The 20,956-nt window shown below is 39.9% G+C and overlaps 2 protein-coding genes and 1 pseudogene across 4 annotated transcripts in view; all 3 read right to left on the reverse strand.

Annotated features, from left to right (window-relative positions):
- Positions 1-6,166: 6,166 nt before the first annotated feature.
- LOC311009189 (up-regulator of cell proliferation-like) overlaps positions 6,167-20,956 on the reverse strand; it is a 191,239-nt gene continuing 176,449 nt past the window's right edge. For both annotated transcript variants that reach the window (XM_084003211.1, XM_084003212.1), the window contains exon 6: positions 6,167-6,836. The gene's annotated coding sequence lies outside the window, so the exon portion shown is untranslated. The remainder of the gene's footprint in view (positions 6,837-20,956) is intronic.
- Positions 6,829-8,286, reverse strand: LOC311009191 (interferon-induced very large GTPase 1-like; annotated as a pseudogene). Its single transcript has one exon. The product of its transcript is annotated as an interferon-induced very large GTPase 1-like (transcript).
- Positions 8,343-19,320, reverse strand: LOC311009190 (up-regulator of cell proliferation-like; the record flags this gene model as incomplete). Its single annotated transcript, XM_084003213.1, has 4 exons — positions 19,270-19,320; positions 14,885-14,996; positions 14,410-14,469; positions 8,343-12,034 (listed from the first exon to the last, which is right to left on the reverse strand). Exons 1-4 carry the CDS (start codon positions 19,303-19,305, stop codon positions 8,343-8,345), a joined length of 3,900 nt encoding a protein of 1,299 aa, XP_083859339.1. The 5' UTR covers positions 19,306-19,320.

Below are 20,956 nucleotides of genomic sequence, written 5' to 3' on the forward strand. Positions count from 1 at the left end.
TGTAAGATATGTACTGTAAAGTAATTACTGTTTTGCATTCAAAATAGACTCACAAGCTTCATCCTCAGGCTCACAAACACCTACACCATCGGCATCAACATCAGCAGCATCAACATCCCCATCAGCAGAGAGTTTGTGGGATCTGTTTGACAGTCGAGTGAACCAAACTCATATTGTGCAAAGTGCAACTTCGGATGCAACTGTGGAAGTGAAAAATTATTTAAGAGATCCTTTTATTCCAAGACGGGCAGATCATTTGAAATACTGGCAAGAGCGACGTGCTGTCTTCCCTAATTTGTACCAGCTGACCAAGAAATGTTTAAGTGTCCCTGCAACAAGTGTACCCTGTGAAAGGATTTTTTCTAAAGCAGGGGAAGTGTTATCAAAAAAAAGAAACAGACTCAGCTCAAAAAGAGCTGAACAGATATTATTTTTGAATAAAAATCTTTGATTATTGTATTGCATATAACAATGTGTCATTTATTTATTTTTAATAATGTTTCTTTAATTCAACCTGTATTCTACTTAAATTAAGGAAACCACCAGCTCATTTCATAGTGGCACATAATTAGGAGTTTTCTTTGGCCAGAGCATGTAGTTCACAGAAGTGGCCACTAGATGCCACTGTAGAGTTAGGTTTCATATTCGTTTCAAGGCTTCAACACATACTGAAACATCGCTTCGAACTGTTTCGAAGCTTCCCTTTGCCCATCACTAGTTGCATGTTCTAAACCGTTGACAGATGAATGAAATGTGAAGTCAATCTGAAAAATCCAGCACCCCTTCAGAGTCTGGGTGTGTTTATCAGTGGAGCCGACTGGATGTATGTCGGTTTGTTCTGATTTCAACGTGCCCCAAATCCAAAAAGGCTTCATGTCACCGAGGTCATTCAGAGAACCTGTGTCAGGTCAGCGGTGCATGGGCCGAACGTGGTTAACAGCCCACAGAAGACACTCACTCACATAAATCTCCAGCCTGGTCTCGATTGCATCAAAATGCACCTGTTGTCTTGTTTTTACATTCTTTGTTGAATTCAGAAACCCAAGACTTGAGATGAAGAAAAGTGTTAAATAATGGGATTTAAAAAAAGATAATTATTTTTTAAAAAAAGTATAGTAAAACTATAAATAAATGAGGTGATGATATTTCACTTTACTTTAGAAGTTATTATACACTGTATGCTGTGATTCTGATCTGGGAAACATTAAAGACATTCATAGCCAGGCTCTGATTTTGTCTCTTTATTGAACCAGGGATGAGAAGTGGTTATGTATATGTATGTTAACAATGCAGAATGAAGGATATTTTAAACTCTGAGTATGCCAGACTTCCCATCATGAATACATGTTAGGTATACCACATCTAGAAAGAATGATCTTTTAAATGTAAATATGAAGAATCAGGTACTTCACAGAAACAAAAACAATCATTCTGAATTCAGAGACAAAGATCAGATCAACCTAAAGATGGAAATATGTGGCATAATGTACTTAATTGAAAAACAAAACAGGACAAATTCTGAGATAAGAGAATTACATGATACTCAATGAGATAAGAAAAACACTCGTATATAACCTACATGTTGACATTTAAACTTTACACTGAAAATGTGAATATTAACAGTATACAGTATATAACTTGCCCATGAAGTTGGAATAATTTGCTCATGGAACACATCTTTAAAATCAGTGTGAAACTTTTCCTTGTTCTGATTGTTCTTTATGCATTTCCTGAAACTGTCTGGCTGCAACTCCACAGATGTGCTGTTTTAGAGAAACTTCAAACTCAATCTTTATCTTAAAAAAGACTAAATTGTGACTATATATTAAATCTATTGTTGTTGTGGCCTTCACTGTGGTATACATGCCATGTGGGGAAGTGTGTGAACCCTGGTTGCTGGAACCTGCTGCACCTGTCAGTCTGCTTCTGTTGTCCATCAGCCTGCTGCATGCTGGGAGGGTTGTGGAGGTTTTTGATTTGGACTGATGCTGCTCAATTCTCAGCACCACCAACTTTCATCCCCTTCTGTAAGAGTTCACCTGCATCAACCGTGCAGCCATTAAGTCGAATATAAACCAGATTGTGTTTATTTTGATGTGTCTGAATGATCATATATTATTATTTCTCATAATAATCATTTGTCATTTTTTTAATTAAACCAGCCAAAACTCTCCTCTATATGAATTGCATGTGATGTGGAAGCTGTTGGTTTAGACATCTTTTTTCTATTCAGCCATCACTCTAGTTTAATAACATGCTACACATTCAGACATTTATGTCTATCTTTAGCTTGAAATAATGCACGAGTGAGACATTCATCTTTATTTCTTCATTATACACAAAATACTTAAACAAAATACTATTCAAAGTAATTGTGCTCTTCTTCTGATGGGTACTTGAAGGCAGCAGGTATATCAACATGCACAGAGGGCAGGACGTGGGGAGATCAATCAAACTTGTCTCTGGTGCCGTCAACAGGTCATGTGACCATGGACCTGCATGTGGTTTATACAGATAAGAGAAAGTCTTCCCTTGTATCTATGACAGTCAGTCAAGGAAGGTCACTTACATTACACGATTCTGGCCCCTGATTGGACAAGCTGCACTCCATCAGGGTGTGTTAGCGGTGTTAGGTATCATATAAATATGAATTACTGCTGGAGCCGATCCCAGCTGTCATTGGGCGAAGGCAGGGTACACCCTGGACAGGTCGCCAGTCTATCACAGGACCAACATATAGAGACAAACAACCATTCACGCTCACATTCACACCTACGGGACATTAAGAGTCATCAATAAGCCTATCCCCATCCTGCATTGGAATATTATCTTATAAACTAAACAACTGCCAGCAAAGATGTGCTACTGCTCTCAGCCACTAGAGGGGGTAATAATAATATAATAATAAACTTTATTTGTATAGCACCTTTCAAAACACAGTTACAAAGTGCTTTACAGATCAAGTAAAAATAACATCGTCATCACCAACAATTAAAAAAAAAAAAACATAAAACCACAAAAACCTGATATGCTTTGCAGAGTGAGATAAAACAGTCAGGTTAAAGGCATCAAACAATAATCATATTGACAATAGAGCAAATACAATAGATGGAGTAAAACATAAAAAATAAAACAATTAAAACAATAAGGGGGCAAACACCAGAGCTACTCTAAAAAAGCCTTCCTGTAAAAGTAGGTTTTAAGACCTGACTTAAAAGAGGGCAGTGAATTTGCTGACCTTAGCTCCTCAGGCAGGGAGTTCCACAGCTGTGGGGCTCTAATAGAAAATGCACGATCACCTTTAGAAGCTAGACGGGCTGTGGGAGCAGTTAGAAGGGTCAACCTGGAGGAGCGCAGACAGCGACTGGGCTCGTAGGGTAGAAGTAGCTCTGAGATAAAAGAGGGGGCAAGGCCATGTAGGGCTTTAAAAGTAATGAGTAATAGTTTAAAATCAATCCTAAATTTAACTGGTAGCCAATGCAGAGTGGCAAGGACAGGTGTTATGTGGTCTTGTCTCCTTGTATTGGTTAAAAGTCGCGCAGCTGAATTCTGGACAAGCTGGAGACGGGAGATGGCCTTTTGACTCAGTCCTGCGTATAGCGAATTACAATAATCCAGCCTGGAGGAAACAAATGCGTGAATGACTTTTTCAAGGCCTGCTTGGGAAAGGAAGGGTTTAACCTTAGCAATGTTTCTGATTTGCAGGAAACAGGATTGAATTACCTTGGTGATTTGTTGCTCAAAGCAAAGCTCTGAGTCAAAAATAACGCCCAAGTTTCGGGCAGAGTGTTTAATGTTAGAGGACAATGGACCAAAATTATTTTTTAGATTACTGGTTTGGTTGGGGGGTCCGAAAAGAATGAATTCTGTTTTGGATTCATTCAGCTGGAGGAAGTTTTGAGACATCCAACATTTAATATCATGAAGACAGGCGAGAATTGTGGCACATTCATCAGTGTTGTTGCCAGAAAGCGGTAGATACAGTTGCGTGTCGTCTGCGTAAAAATGAAAGTTAATTTTATGATTGTTAATAATTTCACCCAAGGGAAGCATGTATATAGAAAAAAGCAGTGGATCGAGAATTGACCCCTGGGGAACACCAGATAAAAATGGGGCAATTGATGAGGCGAAATCCCCCATCACAACCGAAAAAGATCTGTCGGAGAGGTAAGAACGAAACCATGCAAGGGCGGTGTCCTTGATACCAACGTGATTTTCCAGGCGGTTTAAGAGGATTTCATGGTCAACAGTGTCAAATGCAGAACTTAAATCTAGTAAAATTAGGATTGAACAGGCCCCAGAATCAGCAGTGAGCAATAAGTCATTTGTGACTTTAATGAGAGCTGTTTCTGTGCTGTGGTGGGTCCGAAATCCAGATTGATATTTTTCAAAGATACTACAGCTATTCATGTAAGTGATAAGTTGAGATGCAACACACTTTTCTAAAATTTTAGATAAAGTAAGGGTAGTAAGGGTATTATAAGCACAGTTGCAATTGGAAATATTCAACCCTGTTACCTCAACAGACATTATAGTGATGTGAATCAAGGTTAATGATAATATATGACCCAATAAAACTCATTAAACAACAAAACATATTTGTTGATACATATTTGAGTTATTTTGAGATCATTCAATTTTGTTTGCTTTGAGGACAAACTTGCGCGACCAACATCAGGTGTGAATGTCCCTTAACACTTATCTGTAAAGTTGACCTTTGTTAATGGGTTCACACCAGAATCCACATGGATCCAGATCCAGTTAGGTTGCTGCTCTGCTGCTCCTGTTGATGGCGACGTCCAAAACCTAAAATGCTGATGGCCAATATGCTGAACTCTCTAAACGTAGATCTCAACGTAGTCCACAAACCAGTGATGTCATGACGAGGTCCAATTCTTTTATACAATCTATGGTTTAATTCACAATTCAATTACCTAATCAAATACTTAATTTGATCGCATTAAAAACGTAATTTGATCACATTAGATACGTAACTTGATCCAGTTAAATAATTCATTTTGTTGTTACCTCAACAATATTTATTTCTTACATTTTGTTTTACAAAGTAAGAAAAGCATTAGTTAAGTCAAACCTGCTGTATGATCCCAATCACCTCCACACAGTGAGGCATATAGTTTATTCATTTAACACTTGTTGATTCCTTAAACCCTCGCTATCGTTATCAGGACTGAAACAGTCTGATCAGTACTTCATTTGGATGTGCTTTTTATGCTTCAATGTGATGAAAGTCTAGTCAACAACAGACATGTCCATCTGGCTATTCTAATCATGAATTTATTTTCTGTTGCTGTTATTTATTCAGAAAATAGATATAATAAGATATGTATTGAATGCAATTGAGGATTTTCCATAGATCCCAACTGTCTAATACATTTACTTTATTCTCTGGCACTCCATTTGCAAAAATGTTGGTTAATGAGTTCATGCCATTTCATCAAGTGAAAAGTTTAAAATTATAATAATAAAAAACTTCAAACGTGAGTTGTCTGACTGATCTCATTTTGATTAATAGCTGAACATTCAGGTTTTATGATACCTCAAACAAATTATATTAATTTTCCAGATCAAGTAGAGGACACAATTATGGAATCACTCATGAGGAGGAAATTATGGAATCACTTTTTAATTTGTATTTCTGAAACAAATACCAGCACAAGTCAAGCAGCAAGTCTGACAATGAGTCTGCAGTAAAAAGGGAGTGTTTGCAGACCTTCACGCTGTTGGACTTGACTAACTGAAGCGAAACATGACTCCATGAGAGCAATTGAAACAAAGGAAATCATTTTCAAACTCAAGATTCAAGAAGGAAATCCAACAAGTGTGGCAAATGATGTTGGTTGTTCCTAGTCAGCTGTGTGTAAATGTGGTGCAAGAAAGTAAATTGGAAGGTTATGAAAGGAAAACATCAAAACATCAGGATAGAAAGGGCAAAAAAAAGGCCTTGAACATAGAAAAGACCCAACAAAACAAATAAATCAGCTCACACAAGTAAATAATGTATCCATGTTTACACCAGGCATTGAATGATTATATTTGAATACTATTTAAATGTAAATATGCAGAATCAGATACAGAAACAAAAACAGAGTTTAAAGTCTATTTAACACCAGATACTTAATTGAAATAAAAACCAAATACATCAAACATTTTTAGTTTAGAAAATGTTATGTTAAATAAAAATAATAATAATAAAAAGAAAAAAAAATACAATCTACATGTGGATATTTGGACTGAATGATTTGAAAAATAACATGTTTTTGCATCATTTATATTCATTCAGATTCACAAACACAAATTCGAACTCTACTGAGTAAATAATCGCATATCATACTTGATTACATAATAAAAACAAGTGTTGTCCAATTGTGACGATACCACATAAAGACTGGATGATTTCTTAAAGAAGGAAAATTGTAGTTCACTTGTTGCCATTAACACATACAATATAGAGTGAGTCATTCAACAATGTAAATATTTGGCAATTTTATAAGTCATAGAAACAAAATAATAGATTTAATGAGATAACACAAACTTAAATGTTTTGAAGCAGGTAATTATTTGATATAAAAACAAGACATACATTTTGCAATTAGAAATGTAGATATTACACTTGATTATATAAGAAAGAAAACTATATTTAAATGATCATTCATTTTGACATCAGTTATTGAACAGAAACAAAAACAAATAGATTCTGCCATAGTTCACCATGGCTGCTACTCTTTGTTTCCCTCCTCCTTTCCTTCTTCCCTGCTGTCTCTGTCTGTGGGCGTGGCTACTTCCTCTCATGATCACCAGGATATACACCTCGGTTCCTGTACTCAGTCTTCGCTGAATTCTTCTATCTACTTGTGCTTCAGTGCTCTCCAGCTCTATTTGTCTTGATTTTGAAGATTTTTGTTTTTTGTTGTTTTAACCTCTGTGCTCCATTATATGCAGATCCTGTCCATCTGTTGCCGATCTACTCACCAGCCAGCCCACTCTTCTGTCTTCAACACTCAAGCCACGGACTCAGTCTTTCTCGTGCCACAACCATCATCCGACCCCCTGAACCCTCAGTGACCCCAGAACCCTCTCACAGTAAACCACTTCCTGTTTTTGCGCTGAAGTCCAAGTGTTGTCTGTTTCTGCTTTCAGGTCCACCTTCTTGTTAAAATCATAACAATAAAGAACAAGTATAGAAATAGAAATCTGGTGTATCTTTCTCTTGTGTTCATGTTGCAAGCTGTACTAACAATATCTTCAAACTTTATATGGTATAAGACAAGTAGGATGTAAACATCCATGTGAGGGTAATGAATGTAAAGGAGGAAGTCCACCACTGTAACCACATATCATGTAGTCTCTCACTTGGTATTAAATGACACTTTGATGCTTGCTTCTGCTTCCTTATGTTTGATATTTTTCCATGTTGTAGGAATATCAGCAGGCTTTGCACTGTACGCTTCAGCAAACTGCTTGTTGAATGTTGCCAGTACGTATTTCCAGTAGTCTGATGCCTGAAGACTTATATCTGGAGGAATTGTCCAGTCTGGGAAAATGTCTTGGTAAAGCTTGTAGGGGTGCCATTCACCTTTTGTAGCATCGCAACAAAAACTGATGTCACTGATCACAAGGGAAGAGCATACGTCAGTGAGAAGTTTTTCTGTCCCATCCCACTTGAATCTACCCAGACCTTCAGGCCGATGTAGTGAAGTATGGTGCTGAGTGTGGGCTTTTCCTCCTGCCTCACAAGGTGCTTTGCAGAATGGACACTTTTTACCACATCCGATCAGTTTGATGAAAAGCTCATTCTGGGGATTCACATGAAGTTTTTCAAGTTTCGTTTGGATGTTTGTTTCTTTAAACTTCTCTCTCAGAGCTCGTGCCATTTCCTTGACACACTCAGTAAGCCAGTTCCTGGTCGGCATTGTTCAGGATCATGAAAGCCCCAAGAGCATCTTGGGAAATGACCAGTTTATCATCAAGTTCCTGACAGACATTTTGAACGAAGGACTTCAAGTTGCCACTCTTTCCTGTTTTAGCTTTGTTGATAGCATCATTTATGCTCCTGATACGTGACTGAACATGTTGATCCTCAAACTCAAACGCTGTAGACCCATTTGAGAAGCGTTTCACTATTTGGTCGAGTATCCATTCCTTTACATATTCCTCATATGAGCATATATAGGTCAGGAAATGTCCAAAGTCATTCTTTGAGAGCAAATCCAGTAAAAGTGAATACTGGAAGAACATCCGTGTACTGAACTGCTGGCATGTCTTCATTTTACTAATGATATCAGGACCCAAGGAACGGTTGACAAAGTCTTCGACTGCGGGCTTCAAGCAGTGAATTCCTGTGCCTTCTTGTGGCACTGGTCTCGCTTATGGAACACATCTTTAAAATCAGTGCGAAACTTTTCCTTGTTCTGATTGAGACATCTGTGGGGATCATTTGCATGTACGAATCCTTCATGCATTTTCTGAAACTGTCTGGCTGCAACGCCACAGATGTGCTGTTTTAGAGAAACTTCAAACTCAATGTCCGTCTTAACATCCTGATTGTTTTGCAGCCTCTCATCAATCATGTTTAAAATCTCCTGGATGTAAGTTTCATGGTAGTTGTTTTTTCTTTTGGTTTTTTCAATTACACACTGTGTGCAAATCGCTATGATGTTGTCTGCAATTTGTTGTACAGCCTTTGTGTGGCTTGGAATGCTCAACATCTCACTCACTTTGCTTGTGAGTCGCTCAAAGTATCCTTCAGCTGTGTATTTAAAAGGCTTCAGTCCACAATCTTGCAGCTTTGTTTGACTTAACAATTGACATGCATGACTTCCCTTGTGCTGGACATTTGCCCTCAGAGAGTGAGACACGCTGGTGTATATGTCCACGACTTTAATTTCTGAAAAGGACAGCTCCTTCTCAGTTTTAGCCCACATCTTGTCAAATTCTTTGTCCAGCTCCTCTTCTCTCATTTGCACCTTTTTCTTCTGACATTGTTTAATCAACGCACAGACTCTCTCCTCTAATTCTTTTGTGTGGTTCTCCTTGATTCTATCAAGTTCTGTCATTCCCTGTCTGATGTCAGCTGCAGCTCTAAGCTGATTAATTACAGAGCTCTCCATTTCTCGTCGAAGACTCTTTGCACTGTTTGAGAATTCCTCTCTGTATCCTTCAACCAGATAGACATGACCCTCAGTTTGCTTGAAGTATTGTGCCAGATTGTCAAGAATCTGTTTCTCCCATTGAGACAGCACTATGTAGGCTTCACTTTTCAAAGATGCGAGAACTTTCCTCACGTCAGTAATCTCAGATTTTACAGCAACTGTACCAAAATTGGACATTTTTGTTTCAGCCGTAGTAACCCACGTGTACATGTCTTTTTTGAATTCCCATTCCCATTTGCTGAATTCTGTGCACAGCCTCATGTATGCATCAGCCACCAGGCGGTTTCTGAAGCTGAAGATGAAGTTTTCATGTTTTACTGCATTCCAGAGGCTTTTCATCCACTCTGTAAACTCCAAGATATCATTAGAAGATGATGCACAACTTCCAAGGATTTGAATGACGTTCTTCTTGAGCTCATATACAGTTTCGCTGTACCCTGCATTGACTGGTGCCATTGGTGGGTTCCCATTCCAGAGTCCAGGGATGTACCAGTTGCCAGTGTCTGGACTGTACTCCATCACATCAGTGAAGCTCTTGTTCTCCTCTTTCTTTTCCATTTTGGCTGCTGCCTGCGTCATCTCGTTTAACTGTTGCAAGAGCAATTTCCTGTCTCGCGAGTTCTTGTCGTGGGCTGAAACATCTGACACATTCTGGTGAACAAACTGACACTTGGGCTTTTTGCCCAACTCTTTCATCCGGAGGAAAGCATGCACAACTATATGTAGGATGTCTTTCATTTCTGTTGAATTCTCCATTGCAATATTGATGATGGTGATATCACTAAGCCCCACAACCAGTGTTGCCAGCTCATTATCGTGCTCATGGCTATTGTCTAGTTGTGCAAGCTCTGGTGACTTTAAGCCCTCAGTGTCAATTATAACCACAAAGTCACTGTTGAGTACTTTCTTGACATCTTCATTGACTCTGATCAGCAACATAAAGGCACCTCGAGTGCATCGACCACTGCTGACTGCAAACTGCACTCCAAACATAGTGTTGAGGAGAGTGGACTTTCCTGTGCTCTGAACTCCAAGAACTGTGACTACTAGTATCTTGCTCTTAGGAGACACCAAGTCATTGAGCTGAAAGAGAACATCACTCACCCATCTGAGAGGTATGTTGGATGCATCTCCATCTACAAGCTCAAGAGGGTATCCATCACGTAACAATTGTGCACATAGTTTGGGCAGATGCTGTAATTGTTGACGCGATAGGTTGGTTTTTGGAAGGGAAAGTGAAGCTTCATAGATCTGACCCATTTCACGGAAAAAGTGTTCAGTACCTAGAGAGCTGTTGGAAAGTTGTCGGTCAATGTCTTTGATCTCCTCTTTGTTTTCAGAATCTTTGCATTTTTCTTTGTACAGCTCCCTGAGGCCAGACAGTTTGTCTCGAGACAAGTTATCAAGGTTAATTCGCATCCACTTCAGGAAATAGCACCTCTCTGGCCCTGGGCTTGAGAGTGCATTGATGAAACATATCATTGCATTTGACACATTGTAAGAATTCTGTTCTTTCCGAAGTTTGGTTTTCTCTAACTGAAGATCACTTTTGTACTTTTCTATGTCCTCAGACCCAACGTTTCGAAGCCGGAATTCTTCTTTCTCTAAGCGCGTCAGTTCCTTCCATATTTGGCCTTGCAAGGGTAGCTGAGTTTCTTTGTATTCGAGGATGTCTTTAATTTCAGCAGTGATGGCATCTGCATTTTTCTTGGCAGTCTGGCAATCCGAAGAGTCTTCATCAACCCAGATTCCCAGTTCATGGGCAATGTCGGCCATCTGCTCAACTCCCATCTTTATCTGTGAGTTCTCAACTACACTGCTGACTGTTTTCCGCACATTTTTGACAAAGTCTGCATCATTCATTTGTTTAGTCTTCAAAAGGATGTTGCTTTTAGTCAAGCCCAACTTGGTTGCTACCTTTTTTAAAGCATCAATACTAGAGCGATTGCATTGAGGATTACCCACCAAGAATATCTGTGCCTTGTGGTGTTGGTTGGTAAGCAGCTGGCACTCATAGTCCAAAGTGTCAAAGAAAACAAAAACTGCTGTAGATGTCTGACACAAAAAAGAAAATTGTGTTTCAAACAAAGCAATGTCCCCACGAAGGTTAGCTACAGCTACTGGTTCACTGAAGACATCCATGTTTTTGTTCCCACAAGGAAGGTACCATGTGACTTCAACCAATCCATTAGAGATTCTCCGTGGACTGTTACCACTCTCCATGTTACGATGAACAAATGTATCATGGTACTGCTGAGAATTACTCAGAAGCTTATTGAGGATCGCAGACTTGGACAAAGAGCACTCACCCAATCTTACAAAAGATATCATTGGAAGTTTAGCGAGAACAATTCTGTCTTCAATAAACCCCTTGGATTCTGAAAGCAACTGAGGTCTGTACTTTTTGACAATGTCTCTCATGGCCCAAAGCATGAGCCTGCACTGCTTTGTGTCACAATTAGGAAGCAACAGAGGCACGGAAAACTGACACATGGACATTTTGAGTGCCATTTCCTGACGTACAAAGCCATCAGAACACAGAAAGAGGGCAGTGATTATGTCAAGGGGGTTTAGGGTGTCACTTACATCAGGACTATCAGACAAATAATCAAAATCTAACTCTTCCTTTCCTGATGCAACATCGTCATCGTTTGACTCACATACTGATGTACATTTCACGTTCCTCGCTGTCACATTGACCATCATCAGTTTCTTCAGAAAATACCATGGAAGATCTGAATTACACCGAGGAGGTTCATCAGTCATGGTCTTTCCATCAATCTGAAGCATTGTGCTCAGGGATAGCTTCTCTGGATAGAGCTTCTCCAACCCGAGATCCTCCAATAACATCTCCAGTTGTGTCTCTGTGGATGTGAAGATGTCTATTATTTCAAACAAATCATGAATTGTCTATTATTTCAAGCAAATAACCACATTTCCAACACTGAGTAAAGTGACAGATTGAATGTTTGATGAATTGTCTATGGGGCACAATGAACAATTTTGCATTCAGGCTAACTTCGGCAAACATCCAGAAAATGATCTGAGTTGTGTTTTTTTCTCTTCACATACACATCAACATATGCTTAAGGATGGAAAGATGTCTGAGGCAGCAGGTGCAAAAAGTGCGGCCGCCGTGCTGAAGAGTGAACCAAGGCCCGCGTGAGTGGGGAGGGGAAGCTGCGCACGCAGTAACTTGTGTTTGTTTATATTGACGTTTTGAAGACGTGTTTACTAGGTGACGCGCCAGCGGAGCATTTAACAAGCGGAGGACGTTGATCCGAAGAAGATAAAAAGCCAGCAGTTGCTTGTACGAGGCCGCCGTTATGCATCAACATGTATATTGTGCACATCAACTCTGCCTACACAGAGGAAATCCTGCTGTATCTCCTGAGGAAGGTCAGCTTGTTTGTCAGTTTGGGGACAATAAGAACATTCTCCCCACCTTCTACTACTCCATCGAGAGTGTCATAACATTCTCTATTCAAACTCATCAAATACCAAGGTGTAGTCAGTGGCATTACATTTCAAATTACCCCAAAGTACCCCAAAGTACCCCTCAAGCATCATATCAGTGTTGTGTCAATATACGCTTGTTACATGCACAGTGTCTTTTTAAAGTGAACTCTTCTCAGTTAGGGTGAGGAAAAGATCGTTAGCTTGACTAACGACTAGTGGTGGGCAAGTGAAGCCTTATGAAGCACTGAGGCTTTCCTAGCAATTGTGTTGAAAAAGATTCAAAGCTTCAACGCTTCAGTGATGGTGACATCTGGTGGACAACTGAAGCCATAGCAACCTCTCAAGAGCACGACTGACGCTCTGACACCGTTTCAATCCCATGTCAGCAATAAAAGTTTAGAAAAGACTGTGTGGTTTATTTACGTGTTTTGTTCATTCATACATTCATCGCCCATACTGTAAAACATCCCAGATTAAGCCAACGGATAAATCTAAATGATATGAAGGGTTAAATGTTGGTTAAGGGGTTTATTTATTTGATCATGGTATGTGAACCAAAGAGTCCAGATAATAGTTTGTCATAGGAGAAGTTGTATGGTCGAGGAGGAATGTTTATGCACAGAACAGACAGGTTTGTATTAAGAAATAGAATTTCTTCCACTGTGGCAGGCTTCAGTCTCCTCTTCTGGCACACGACGCATGAACGCTACGAGCCAATGAAACGCACTGACACACACTATGAGCCAATGACATGCACCGGTACACTATGAGCCAATGAAACGCTTCGAAACATTTCGAAGCAATGAAGCACTTTAGTGTTTCGGTCACGTGACGCTGGTGTTCGATACAAGCTCCGACACAGAGGTTCGAACCACTCCGCTTCAGGAAGAGCGACACAAGCTCCAAAGCCTCGGTATCATTTGCCCATCACTACTAACGACTCACGTGACTCACAAGCCTAATGATACTAATGAGTCACAAGGCTGACTTGACGTTTCACACAGGACATGAACAGCAGTCTCTTGGGTGAAAGTCCTGTGTTTATTTTACCTATCCACCTGCCCAAGCAGACGATTGCACACTTTATACCATAATAAACTGTATCAGTTTTGGGGTTTATAGTTTAAATCCTTATTGAGCTGACTGTTTGTGACTTCCTGTCCACTTGCATGACGTAGGGTTAACGTGGTTGACAGCGGTTTCTTCTCTAGCATGCCATGCTGCCTAATACAATCTAGGCCAGACTCTTTTAAAGAGGTGCTGGTTTATTTACATGGTATTATCATATTATTTACCTTAAGGGTTCCTATGCTTAAAGATCACAGGGGGAGTACTCTGTTTTCGTTTATTATTATTGCTGAATTTATGACATTCTAAAAAAAATGATGCAAAAATTGATATAATGCACTTAACTGTTATTTAATTATGTTATTAGAATAATTAAATGATTACATATTGTGCGGTTATTATATTATGACTTGCTTCATTGTCACTTTTACCAGTTAAAATGAGTGACAAATATGGCCAGCAGCAGGTCTTTCTAGCTGTTGCTAATTCACATCGATTCTGTTAGTATCTTAATAGAAGTCCAAAATCATGTGTTCAAGCTGATGTCTGAATTTAGCCAAAGATTGTGATGAAAAAAGCATCAATCTATAGCAACAATGTACAACCATGAGTGGACTGTTCCAAAAACAGGTGGTCAGAAAGACCTAAAAGTGCCTTGTATCTAATGCAGGTCCATTTACCAAAATGTACAAATGGATTTTCTTTTACTTACTGGTGTGGACAACCTTGCTACTGTCATGATAGGCTGCCATCTTCACAGTGGGGCTTGGCTCTGTGGACAATAATAATGGTGGTACTTAGACATGGGATGTTGTGAAAATGTCACATCATGATTTACCTGGACAGAATAATCGTATCACGATAATCATCAAAATATGCTTAGTGGGCTATTTTGGTCAAAAATGATTGATAGATACATTATTTATATATTTCTGTATCCTGTATTTTTGAATCAGGTTTTGTCTAGCATGATAGCGAGTTAGACAGCTTTTTCAAGTCACTTGTTAAGATACTTATGATCCCAACAACAGAAATTCACCATGATCAACTTATTGTGATCAACTTTATTCAGATTCACAATAAAATCTGATATCATCTCATCTCTAATGGTTATATTAATGGTTTAACTTCAAGCTACTCAACAGACGTGTTGAGTGAGAGAGAAGAATGGATGGTATCAAGCTGACCTTTACCACTTGTATCGGTGTGTTGACAGTCACGCTTGGTGTTGGAACATGGTGTTGGAGTTTCCTCCATTTCTGCACAAAGATCACCGAATGAGGCTTCATCACTGGTTCCCTTGATAAAAAATGAGAAAAATTAAAATAAATGAATAAATAAATAATAATAATAATAATAAAAAAAACATTACCTCCATTGTAGGGCCAGTCTCAGTCCCGCCACACTTGGTCGAGATTATTCAAACAGCTTCTGACTGAAAGTAAAAAGAGACAAATCTATTAGTCTTTATTCAGAGTACTATAATATCCCATGAAGTTTAAAATACCCTGCAACCTTTCAAGATTTGGACCATCACGTTGGCCACTCGTCATTTGAATACACTACTTTATGCAGATCAGTGGCGTCCAACGTGACCCGCCTTAGGAATTACCAAAAAAAAATTTAACTCACCATTGTCCATCTAAAATAAAGACAGATTCAGCAACTATGTGAGTCATTTCAAAAAGATTCCAAATGTGACCCAACCAATCACAGGGTTGCCCCGCCCTGAAGCATCCCCTGCTTTAAGTTCTATTTATTAATTCTATAAGTTCTACTTGACTCTTAAACTGTAAATGAACTAAATCACTGTACTGAAGAAGAAGTGAGATGTAGGATCATTTTCTCATACACTTGTGACATAGCCACATGAGGTTACAAGGGTTATCTGAATCGTACAAGAGACATGTAAATAAAAGTGCCCGATTAACCAAATGTTGCAAACCCTTGCAAGGTTAATGGTGTTTCAGGTTACTTATTTGGTTTTTGTGTGTTTTCCGATGTCAAAAAGCCATATAATGCAGGCTACTGTGATTCTGCCATATATGACAGGACAATAAGGTGACTGGGTTTTTTTTTAGACCTGGGCTGCGTTTCAATAACAGTTTGAGTCGCCCTCGCTCACTTGCCCTCAGCCCTTGCTATGACGTCACACGGAGGCCACTTGGAGGGTGGAGGGAAAGTGGGCGGAGGGGGAGTGAAAGAGGTAAATGGAACACACCTGCCCTCGTTCACTTACAGCCCAGAAAATCATGGATCAACCACACGTTGTTGGAGTAGCGCTATACTGCCTATTCCAAATTACACAAAATATGCGGAGACTCATTTCATTGAGACGAAGACGTATTCTGCGCTTGATGGCAATACGTCAGCTTATATACTTACACTTGTAAACGGTGGGCTCTGCAACAGACAGTCTAATTGCACAATTTAAGAAAATGAATTCAATTTAATTCATTTTCTACTTTCTTCTTTCTTCTTCTTCCTTGGTGGTGAATAGACAGCAGACACTGGTGTTTGAGGTTCATTATCGCCACCGCATGGACATATTTTTCGTGCACCACTGCAATGCATTGTGGGTGATATACAGCTCTGAAGTGGCCATCGTTGTTCACTCGATCACTCAGCCCTCAAGGGTCGATCTCACGGAGTTCACTTCAGCTGTTCAGGGAAATGGAACAGCCCTTAAGATGGCGGCGGGGATTCCCCCGAGGGCAAGTGCTTAGGGCAAGTGAGCGAGGGCGACTCAAACTGTTATTGAAACGCAGCCCTAGTGACCTCAGAGAGAAAGGGGAGGAGCTATGGGCAGGCACCAGGAAGCTGGGACTGAACAAAGGAGAAATGTTTGTTGTGGATGAAAAAAAGATGCGTTGGTGTGTTTGAGAATGAAATGATCCTGTAATCTTAAAGCCCCACTAAAATCCGAAGAAGGCCACGCTATCAAGGCATTCGTTAAGAGGTAACCTGGGAGAAAAAAGGAACGACTTATTGAAGAAATACTCTGGTGGAGTATTATTTGCTTGAACCTGCCTTGCCGGTGAGATCTTTCCATTTTTTTCTACTTTTTGTGCAATGCATTGCTAAGTATTATTTTTTTTGCGTGTTTTTGGTCGAATACTTTTTTGGTGTTTTTGGACTTTTGGTGTTTTCGGTTGCTGGACTTTATGAGACTTGGGGGAGGGGGAAATGTAAAAATCCTATGGTGTATGAAAGCAGTGTTGATGCAGTTATCGAAATAATACAAAGGCTTTTGGGAAACTGTAGATTTTTTATATTTGATTTCTGTCCTGTATGTGATTTATGGGGTTTACTGCGACTTCAGATGAGAAAGAGAAATCAGGATGATTGTTACACACTTCCATGCAATCTGACTTCTTTTTAGAACAGAAGTCGCCCCCTGATGGCCAACAGAGAAAATGCAAATACAAGGTACTTCAGGATGGGCTTCACTTTTCACACTCTTTGGTGCCTGAGGGGTGTTCCACCAAACTCGCTAATCAAAGCGGCGCTTACCTAGTTAAGCCTGGTTAGAACTAACGCCAACTTCCACTTGCGGCTAAACCCGTTCCATTAACGCATTTCAGCCGCGCTATGTTGAGGCTAATTCAAGCCAGGTTAATGTTGTCGTGTGTTACGCACGTTCACGGGATATGAAGCCAGCCCAGAACCGTGAATGTCGAATCATCGAGAAAATGGCAGAAAAGACCAGAGAAAAAAATATTGATGGAACTGTATGAGGAGTACAAACCCATCATAACCAAAAAGGGAATACTGTAGTGATAAATAAAAATCACGAGGCTGCTTGGGCAAGAATTACCGAGCGATTAAATACGAAAGTACCGTTAGGAGTAACATGCTTTAATCTAACGCTGACAACAAATCCATGAAAGTCAGAATAGTGTAGTGGTAATGCACCGGCTTTATACGCGGCAGGCGACGGTTCAATTCCTGTTTATGGAACATTGTGAAATTTATTTCTTTGGCCGGAACTCTCTCTCACTTGTCTCTCTTTTATTTTAAATAGGCCTAGTAAATGCAATACATTGACCAACTCATTTATCTCAACAATTCAATGAACACATGCAATGAACTTATTAATGAACTCACCTGAAAGGAATGTATGTGGCTGAAAATTGCATGCAGCAATGCCTTTGTCATTGGGATCTAAAACATGCTATTAATAATAACATCTTTATGCCTATCATGTTTTTGCAAGTTATATTTGGGTTCTGGGGAAATTGTATGACATATTTATCATAGTTAAGGTAAAATGTTGGTCTAATTCTCTGATCTAAAGACAATTATACAGGCAAAAAAAACAAACAAAAAAAAAAACACACATGTAATGTCCTCGCTGGGAAGTGAACCTGCGATGCCCACATCTGAGGGCAGGTACATCACCACTCGCCCAACTGGGAGTTTTAGAAAATTATATGGCCAGTCGGTGTTAAACAAAATCAATGATTTATTCATATTTTTTTAATTGCAAGCTTGTATTCTTCGACGCTTGATGAAAATATAGTCTGTTTGTACTTCATATATGTAATTTTGGTAATTTTTGGTCTTTCACGTGATGAAATCACGAGGACTAGGCTTGGCGGAACCTTCTGCTGGTACAGTTGTTTCCGACAGACGGACTTCTCTGAAACCCCCGCTAAAGTAAGCCTGATGTTTAGCCTGCCCCGGAGCAGGCTAGTTTGGTCGGATAAATTTCCATGGTTACTTAGCGGAGAGTCCCTCAAGTCACGTTGATGGAACGCAACTCTCGCTAAAGGTAGCGAGGCTTATCGAAATTAGCCCGGCTTTGCGCTTAGCGAGTTTGATGGAATACCCCTCTGGTCCATCCAGAAAAGACAACACAACAACCTACAACAACCAAATCAAATGACAAATGGCTCTTTTAAAAAAAGAAACCCACATCATACAAGGACATGAGGTGTGTCAACAAACAAATCAGAATGTTCACATAAATGTGTGGTGTACAGACTGTTACTGATGTGAATATTCACTACATTTACACCACCAAACACACATGTGCTTGGCGACTCCCTTTGTGAATTAAACGAATAACATGAGAGGAAGAACAAAATGTATTTTCTCATGGCTGCTGCCTGCCTGCCCCTCTCTGCTGAACTAGTACAACGCCCCAGAACCCCCCCCCCCCCCCTCACTTCCTCTCACACTCACGCCAGATACCATCTGTTGAAATAGTTAACTCATCATAAACATGCTGACGTCTGGAGACATTTTCAAGACATTTCATTCAGTTCTTCTAGTTGCCGAGTTTGCTTGTGCTATGGCTAGCGCAAGTCAATGGTTCTAGTTAGACAGGCATTAAAAACAGTCTTGCCCACTGTGTCTCGAACACACTGGCTGACTTGGAAAATAGGTCTTATGTCCAAAATTCCGAACTATCCCTTTAAGTCAGCACATGATTGGTGAGGTTTTAAAGAGTTTACAGTGGAAGCACTTTTCTGTATTGTAGATATTTTTTCTCGTGTAGTTTTTCGGTCCTCCCATCACGCACTTACTGGTAAAATCAGGGACAAAACAAAAGTATATAGCAACCCACCTTTGTAGAAGAGATGTGCCCATGGTGAAACAGCATTCTTTGGAAATCATGATGCACAGGAGAAGGACTTGTCTTGTGCAAATGCAGGCCCGCAATTCAGCCTCTCCTTTTATTCTGTTGCTGAAGCCAATTTCACTTTTGTTTCCAAGAAAACGCGTCACGTGGTGTGATGGCGCTGCAGAATGAAGACACTTTATAGGAGGAAATATGTTCAGTTACATTTTCACAGCCATTTCTCATTGTGTCACATACACAAGCATATGTTTTATTAAAATACTGGGATCTAAATGAACAACACGCCACCTGGAGTTATTTTATACATTAGTGCCTTTTTGGTGATCGACTGTTTTGAAATGATTACATGACGATTCAATTAACAAGGAACCAGGAACCAGGGCAGAATGGATTAGTCAAAGTAAAAGTACAGAATCATTATCAGTGACACGTAAAGTGCACAGTAAAGATCAATGAATGAGTCTTCATCACTGGTTCTCTTGATAAATTGGAAAAATTAAAAAACAAAATGTTCAGGTGTGATGAAACAACTCATAATCCCATACACTTTAGTTGGTTGGATAATATTTCGATATTTCCACATTGTAGGGCCAGTCTCAGTCCCGCCACACTTGGTGAGATTATTCAAACAGCTTCTCACTGAAAGTAAAATTCAGAGTACTATAATATCCCATGAAGTTTAAAATAGCCTGCAACCTTTCAACAGATAGACCATCACGTTGGCCCCTCGTCGTTAGAATAAGTGTGTAAATGTGGTTTGAATGGTAATATTAGATTAGATGGTGGGCAGGTATCCTGCCATCAGTATGAATGTCTGTGTGAATGGGTGAATGTGACAAGTAGTGTAAAAGTGCCTTGAGTGGTCAGAAGACTAGAAAGGCGCTATATAAGGACAAGTCCATTTAACATTTACTTTAAAGCTTCCAGCTATACCAAACTGACATTCATGCATGTTACAAAGTCTCAAACAGAAACTTGTGAACAATAGTGTTAATACCAGTTTTAAAATTGTTCCTTTTTCACTAAAATACATTTGTAAAGATTGCCACGATGTCACCTTTTACTGGCTGAGATACATGAGGATATTATGCATATGATAAATATCTATTGTGTTTTCTCATCGTATAATATGCCATGTAAAAAAATGTGATGATCGACCAAGTGTGTTGACCGCGCGTTGGTGGATAGGAGCGGGCTTTTATTCCATTGACTAAATATGGGGACGGGAATAGCGCTCGCCCCGGCGGAAATGGTTGACCGAAATCCGGTACGGTGAACCTACGGGTGTCTGAGGCCTAAAGCCCAAGTTATGCTTCCGCGTTGACACAACGCAAGAGGGCTTAAGGCTGGATTATGCTTCCGCGTCGACACAACGCAAGGGGGCTTGCGGACCCCTTACGTCCTTGCGGACCCCCCTTACGTCAACGCAAGGGCCTGACGTGCACCTCCCAAAAATCCTAGACGCGCGTCGAGGCGACGCAACACCAACGCAGCGGCATCGGCTGTGATTGGTCCGCTAACTACATCCGCTGGAGACCGCTATCCGGTTTCCACTCATAAACACCGCCATTTAAACTTTTTATACTTTTATTGTTTGCACCTTGTCGCTTTTGCACAAATAAATAAAACACTGAAAAATTGTGGATGTTTAAAGCCGGAAGGTAAACAAATA

This window comes from Eutrigla gurnardus (assembly GCF_963514095.1).
Source record: "Eutrigla gurnardus genome assembly, chromosome: 23".
NCBI classification, from domain to species: Eukaryota; Metazoa; Chordata; class Actinopteri; order Perciformes; family Triglidae; genus Eutrigla; species Eutrigla gurnardus.